This window comes from Bison bison, unplaced genomic scaffold (assembly GCF_000754665.1).
Source record: "Bison bison bison isolate TAMUID 2011002044 unplaced genomic scaffold, Bison_UMD1.0 scf7180017864469, whole genome shotgun sequence".
NCBI lineage: Eukaryota > Metazoa > Chordata > Mammalia > Artiodactyla > Bovidae > Bison > Bison bison.
Window position 1 is genome coordinate 8,173,406 of NW_011495030.1, and position 7,363 is coordinate 8,180,768.

The following is a 7,363-nucleotide window of genomic DNA, read 5'->3' on the forward strand; positions in this document are numbered from 1 at the left end:
AAAGAACACCCAGGACTGATCTCCTTTAGAATGGACTGGTTGGATCTCCTTGCAGTCCAAGGGACTCTCAAGAGTCTTCTCCAACACCACCGTTCAAAAGCATCAATTCTTCGGCGCTCAGCCTTCTTCACAGTCCAACTCTCACATCCATACGTGACTACTGGAAAAACCATAGCCTTGACTAGATGGACCTTTGTTGGCAAAGTAATGTCTCTGCTTTGAATATGTTATCTAGGTTGGTCATAACTTTCCTTCCAAGGAGTAAGCATCTTTTAATTTCATGGCTGCAATCACCATCTGCAGTGATTTTTGAGCCCCCAAAAAATAAAATCTGACACTGTTTCCACTATTTCCCCATCTATTTCCCATGAAGTGAGGGGACCAGATACCTGTCTAGACATAGCCAAATGTGTTCATTCTGTCCTTCATATAAAAGGGCCTAGGACTGAAATAAAAGCATACCATGCCCCTCTTTCTGAACTTTAGAATCTTGTTTTTAAAAAAAGTTTTCAGTAGACTTTGATTTCAGGTATCAAATTTCTGATTTAAATGGTGCTTAGCCTTAAGCATGATTAAAATCTACTCTTGACCCAAAACCAGGTCTGCTTTAATGACAAAAGTAGAAGCTGTCCCCTGTAATCCATTTTTGTCTCACTGACTTGGATATAACAAGTAAATGTGGGTGAGCTGTGATTTTTTCCAAAACTGTTTCAGTAATATTTCATCCTTTCTCTTCATGTCTAAGAATTATTCAAGGATGATTATGGGAAATAAATGATCAACATGAGCTGCTTAAACACAATGGCTCTTACATTCTTTATGAATAATTTCTTATTTACCTGGCTGCTTTAGAACACTGAATTCTGAATTACTCAGAAGGTCCAATGTTTTCATTACTCACTGCCAAGTATTTGCAGCTAAAGAACAGAACAGAAGAAAGCTGGAAAACTAGTAGAAAATCTGAATATGAACCCAAAGAGCTCACACAAGAGGGCAATTTTTCAAAATTTAAAATAAAGCATTTACGGATAACCAACAAGGATAACCTACTGTATAGCACATGGAACTTTTCTCAATGTTGAGGCAGCCTGGATGGGAGGACAGTTTGGGGGAATATGGATACATGTACATGGCCTGAGTCCCTTCACTGTTCACCTAAAACTATCACAGTATTGTTAATTGGATATATCCCAATATAAAATAAAAAGTTTTTTAAAAAATTAAGCATCTTATGTAATTGCACTTTATAAAATGAAAAATGGTCCATAATGTTTTTTACTAGTAATCTCAAATACACAGTTTTGTGACATCAGTAATGGCATCTACAGTGACTCTGAGACTCATTCTCCTCTTTTGCAAGTCAGGGAGGTGGGACTGGATGACCTCCAAGGTCATTTATAGATTGATTTACAGCTTTTACAATTTTACATTCTCGAGTTTCTTATAAAAATATTTTTAAAGTCTTCTAAATAAGCACATTTAAAGTTGATAAAACTAATAAGGAAATTCTTGGAGGAAAAAATACACTGAATTTTCTCCACCCACTTTTTACCATGACCAATATCAAAATGGCAGTAGATTGCTTTGTATACTGACTGTATATTCTAAGATAATATCCATTTATTCCTTTCTTACCCAGCCAGTTAGGAAGACTCTATTTAAATTAACAGACTGTGATTTATAAAAATATTACACACAGCCCTAGACCTTTCAAAAACATCAATAGTCATCTTCTCTGTTGTTGTTGTTGTTTTTCTGGCTGTGCCACACAACTTGGAGGATCTTAGTTCCCCGATTAGGGATTGAACTTGGGCCTCCTGCAGTAGAAACCTAACCACTGGACTGTCAAGGAACTCCCTCCTTTCCTACTCTCAGTTTGAAACATACATGTCATTTTCTGGGCACCACCAACCAGACCTTTTAAAGTGATAGGCCCTATCCTGGAGCCTTCCCACATTCATACCCTTCCCCAAAGAAGCACCTCAGTGATACTGTTTGGGACAAAATCATAGACTTATCAAGGTTAAAACTGATTCAATCTCTAAATTCCAAAGAAAAACCTTAAGAGATTGTCAGTGATTGGATGGTAACAAAATTAATATTTCATGAAAGTGGGAAGAGGGTTAGTAACATTTGGCTATTTATATATTTGACATTCATTGGAATGGAATCTAGTCTTTATCACTGTAGCTAAATAAACCAGATATGACCTAAGGAGACTCAGAAAATGTAAAGAACCTTCTTGTTTTGTTACAGGATTTCAGATACAGGGTTTAACTAATTTGGTTAGTTTGGGGTATTTTTCTGGGCCTAAAAAGTTTGTTTTTGAGGTCTGCTAGTTTACTGATAATCTCTATAAGAAATTTGTCTCAGTTGCCTCTAACATCTCCAAAAACATTCAGAAAATGCTCTCTGCTCCAGTTAGAAAATGCCATGGGAGTTCCAAGAATAGAAAACAACCACCAGGGTACTTAGCACTAGTTTGACAGAACTTGGCTCAGATCTGGGATTCAAAACAAGTCCTCCAACTATGGTTGTGCACTGTGCTGAGGTGCCTTCATGTAATTTTTTAAAACAAAATTTACAAATAACTTTATAAAAGCTGTGTTCTTTATAAAAACCAGTAAATGATCTTCAAACAACAGAATTTGAATTTCTCTATTTAGCAAGGAGAAAGTCAAGATCACCTTTTCAAACCTCATGCTTCGCTGAACCATAATAGGGAACATAGAAGGAAAGCAGTCTGTCTCCAGGTACTGATTCAGGAGGTAAACTCCAAGGAACACATCATGCTTGTCAGGAAGGAACACCCCTGGGCAAGAAATCTTTAAAAAAAAAAAAATAGAGAAAATGGATTTGTTTTGTTTTGTTCTGTAAAGGCTCTATTTTCCCTAACCTCCCACGTCAAATCCTCCCCACCTCCCCACCACCACCAACTCTTACCTTCTCTCATAACACCACCCTCCCCTCCCCTCCCCTTGCGCAAACTGGAAAATCCACTTTCCTCCCACATCTCCGCCAGGTGTCACAATCGTTCTCTCCCTGGCTCCTCTCCCCGCCCCTCCAGGATGGCAGTGCGGAAGCGGAAGAGGCTGCAAGGCTGGGAATCTTCTTAGGCCGGCCAGGTACTGTGGTCCGGGCCGCTCGCCGCGATGCAGAGCCCACGAAGGAACGCCGAGGGACGCCCGCTGGGCACCTGCGACCCCAGCAGCAGCGGCAGTCCGGCCCATGGCGGCGGCAGCAGGTTCGAGTTCCAGTCTCTGCTCAGCAGCCGCATGCCGGGCGCCGACCCCACCAGCGCCCGTCTCCGCGCGTCTGAGAGCCCAGTGCACCGCCGCGGTTCGTTCCCCTTGGCTGGGGCGGGCTCCTCTCAGGCGCTCCCGCCCCAGCTGCCCGAGGAGGACCGCATAGATCTGAACCCGTCCTTCCTGGGCATCGCCCTGCGCTCCCTACTGGCCATCGACCTGTGGCTGTCCAAGAAGCTGGGGGTGTGCGCGGGGGAGAGCTCGTCCTGGGGCAGCATGAGGCCCCTTATGAAATTGCTGGAGATCTCGGGACACGGCATCCCCTGGCTGCTCGGCACCCTCTACTGCCTGTCCAGGAGCGACAGCTGGGCCGGGCGCGAGGTGCTGATGAACCTGCTCTTCGCCCTGCTGTTGGACCTGCTACTGGTGTCGCTCATCAAGGGGCTGGTCCGCAGGCGCCGCCCAGCCCACAACCAGATGGACATGTTTTTCACTATTTCGGTGGACAAGTACTCCTTCCCTTCAGGCCATACCACCAGGGCCGCCCTTGTGTCGCGCTTCATCCTGAACCACCTGGTGCTGGCCATCCCGCTGAGGGTGCTGGTGGTACTCTGGGCCTTCATCTTGGGTCTCTCCAGAGTCATGCTGGGGCGGCACAATGTCACCGACGTGGCTTTTGGCTTTTTTCTTGGCTACATGCAGTACAGCATCGTGGACTATTGCTGGCTTTCACCGCGCACTGCTCCGGTCCTCTTTGTACTGTGGAACCAACCGTGACACCATCTCTTTCACTGTGGCACCAGGACATCTGAAGGTTTCCACCCGTGATGATACTGACATAAACCAGCAGTCATCATGTTTGCCCCTCTAAGGACATTTCAGGTTTCCTTTTGGGATTTCAAGTGACCCATCTTCTTAATTGGAGAAGGCAATGGCAATGGGTTGCTAGGCTAGAGCACAGTGGTGACCATTACTGATCACAGCCATATTACAGAAAGCAAAAAAAAAAATCCCTCTATTATATACTTATTAAATAACTCTTTATCGCTCCAGGAAAACTTTAAAGAAACCAAGTTGGAGTGATTATAATGTTGCTGCTTCTTAAAAGTTGACATCAGAAAATTTTGTAATCCTGCAAGTCAAGATATCACCTGTAAATTGAACTTTGAAAAAAGGAAAGCAACTTCATTCTGTAAATATATACATGCAAATGAGCCACATCCTTATCCTTTTCCTGAGGCAGATTTTAAACAGTATTTTAAGAGTCTATGACATAGCATTAATCACTCAGCTGAGTCTGACTCTTTGTGACCCCATGGGCTGTAGCTCACCAGGCTCCTCGGTCCATGAGATTCTTCAGGCAAGAATACTGGAGTGGGTTGCCTTTTCCTACTCCAGGGTATCTTCCTGGCACAGGGATGAAACCTGCGTCCCCTGCATGGATAGGCGGATTCTTTACCACTGCGCCACATGGGAAGCAGAGGTAGATTTTAAGAGCCTATGACATAGGTTTTTCTAATTTACTCTCTGACAATATGTTACTATAGTTGGGGAGATTTCTTCTTAATCCTGATTTTCTTGGCAAGCTTTTTTAGTTTTGTGTCTTCCATCTTCACAGATTGAGTAGTGGAAATGAGAGATTACAGTACATATATTTCTCTCCTTTTCCTCTACCTCCTCGAAAATCTTTAAATAGGTATTTCCCACTACCCTAATATTATCCTTCTGCATTCAGAGAACAAGCCAAGAACTTACCTGAAGAAGAAATACTTAAAAGTGGGCATATCAACAGTGCTCATAGAAAGTAAAGATGGGCTTACTGCCTCAGGCTTAATTCTGTTGACAGCAAATAGCATGACAGGACAGGACAGAAAAGCGAAGTCACTGAGGAGGTCAGAGGAACTGAGTCTTGGAGGCAGGATCACCACATACTTTATCAGTGAACCAACATGGAAGGAGATGGGCCCTGCTGCCTACCATCTCTACTGAATAAAGAATAATGCTTCTTTATTGAGGTAAAAAAATGGAGAAATAACTTCTTTGCAATGTAAGAGCATAAGCTTTCAAATATATACCACAAGGATGACCTTGTATATTAAAGCTTTTCATGTGGAATTCCATTTTTCTATATAAGCACACTTTAGGTAATAGTATTTAACTTGAAATTCATCAAGCAGAGCATACTGCTATACCAGGCATAAAGTATAACTCCAAGATTTTCTGTTTATATTGACTCTCACAATTAAAGTAGTTTATCCATGGTGCCTCCCCAATTCACAAAACCAAAGACCACCAAACACAGGGTGGACTCTGCTTATTATTCCTTGACTGGGAAAGACTGATGAGGGTGTATGCTTTAAATGCTGCTATGCCTGAAAATGTGAATCTTTAAATTACCTATGGAATTGATGTCTTTAGATAATCTTAATAACCAATTATTTCATATTTAAAAATAGGATGATGGCATTTGATCTATCATATAGACATACATATAGGAATCTGGAGAATGGCTGTGACAGGTAGGTTCTGACTGGGTGGAAGTGTGAATTTTCCAGTGTTTGAGGAACACTGAAAAAGGAATAGCTACTCTTCAATATAGAAATTATGTGCATTCTCACAACATCCTGAACACAGACTACCTCTTCACTTCTTGAATCAGCCAAACTCTGACACTCTAGGTGGTTTCTTCTATTTTTAGCCTTAACAGAGATACTTTAACTGCAGCAATCTTCAGCCCAGATATTTGGAAAAAAATATTTCCTCTTGCAGGATCCACAGGTCTGAATAATGGGAGGTCAAAGTTAGGCTCACCTTATTCCTGATTATTTTTTTGTAATTCCCTATCTTGATTGCCAGGGCCTGAGTTTGCTGGTTTTTAAAGCACAGATCAATTCATTTGATTTTTTTGGGGGGGTGGGGAGGTGGCGAGTATACTAAGTACTGCAGAGGAAAAAAAAAAAACAAACCTGATTCTACTGTTAATTAACTGTACATTGATGAATTCCTTTTAAAAGTCAAAATAAAATTAACCAGTAATGTTGAATGAAGTGAGATGAAAACTTAATTTTTTTGCCTTGATGAGGAGCAAGACTGATTTACCACTCAACTTCTCATGAATTCCTTCATCTTACTGAACAATTGTGAGAATTCACAACTGATATAGCACACTTGATATAGTCAGTCCTATTTGCTGTCAGCAGAGTGGGTCAAATCCAGGAAATTTCCATCTTTGTTTCAGAGCGGCACATAAGAGGAAATCACAGCACTTGTCACTTACATGGAGATCAGTCCTGGGTGTTCATTGGTAGGACTGATTTTGAAGCTGAAACTCCAATACTTTGGCCACCTGATGCGAAAAGCTGACTCATTTGAAAAGACCCTGATGCTGGGAAAGATTGAGGGCAGGAGGAGAAGGGGACGACAGAGGATGAGATGGTTGGACGGCATTACCGGCTCAATGGACATGGGTTTGGGTGAAACTCCGGGAGTTGGTGATGGACAAGGAGGCCTGGCCTGCTGTGGTTCATGGGGTCGCAAAGAGTCGGACACAACTGAGCGACTGAACTGAACTGAACCAGATTTTCCATGGTTGTAAACTGTTGATCTTGGGCTTATAATCATATCCAGTAGAATAGTCCCTTATAGCTTTCAGGGAAAACCACATGACAGTCTGTCACCAACTACAGGATTGGAAAATGGAAGCGTCGTGTCTGACTCTTTTCAACCCCATGGACAGCAGCATGCCAGGCTTCCCTATCCATCACGAACTCCCGGAGCCTGCTCAAACTCATGTCCATCGAGTTGGTGATGCCATCTAACCATCTCATCCTCTGTCGTACCCTTCTCCTGCTTTCAAGCTTTCCCAACATCAAGGTCTTTTCCGATGAGTCAGTTCTTCGTATCAGGTGGCCAAAGTATTGGAGTTTCAGCTTCAGCATCAGTCCTTCTAATGAATATTCAGGACTTATTTCCTTTAGGACGGACTGATTGGATCTCCTTGCAGTCCAAGGGACTCTCAAGAGTCTTCTCCAGGGGCCTGTAACGTCGTACTGAACGAGGGGACGCGACGGAGGCAGGCCGGAGCCGTTGCCGTCGCCATGACCCGCGGTAACCAGCGC

General features: G+C 42.8%; 3 protein-coding genes across 8 annotated transcripts in view; 2 read left to right on the plus strand and 1 right to left on the minus strand.

Annotated features, from left to right (window-relative positions):
* The window catches only part of SPATA6L (spermatogenesis associated 6-like), a 64,723-nt gene that overhangs the window by 54,857 nt on the left and 2,503 nt on the right, over nucleotides 1-7,363 (minus strand). For 5 of the 6 annotated variants that reach the window (XM_010860709.1, XM_010860713.1, XM_010860712.1 and 2 more), the window contains one exon: nucleotides 2,688-2,825. In XM_010860709.1, the coding sequence (XP_010859011.1) occupies nucleotides 2,688-2,825 (138 nt within the window). Of the gene's footprint in view, nucleotides 1-2,687; nucleotides 2,826-2,943; nucleotides 3,006-7,363 lie in introns of those variants that run through there. The other variant, XM_010860715.1, reaches the window with a different exon arrangement.
* On the plus strand, nucleotides 3,042-6,288 carry PPAPDC2 (phosphatidic acid phosphatase type 2 domain containing 2). Its single transcript, XM_010860708.1, has one exon. It carries the CDS (start codon nucleotides 3,153-3,155, stop codon nucleotides 4,020-4,022), a length of 870 nt encoding a protein of 289 aa, XP_010859010.1. The 5' UTR covers nucleotides 3,042-3,152; the 3' UTR covers nucleotides 4,023-6,288.
* Nucleotides 7,261-7,363, plus strand: part of LOC105003504 (small EDRK-rich factor 2) — an 801-nt gene continuing 698 nt past the window's right edge. Inside the window, exon 1 of the mRNA XM_010860707.1 lies at nucleotides 7,261-7,349. Coding sequence (XP_010859009.1) covers nucleotides 7,343-7,349 — 7 coding nt within the window. The 5' untranslated portion in view covers nucleotides 7,261-7,342. The remainder of the gene's footprint in view (nucleotides 7,350-7,363) is intronic.

What these genes read in the sequence shown, in the direction of transcription:
- PPAPDC2 (XM_010860708.1), top strand. Translation starts at nt 3,153, where the DNA reads ATGCAGAGCCCACGAAGGAACGCCGAGGGACGCCCGCTGGGCACCTGC.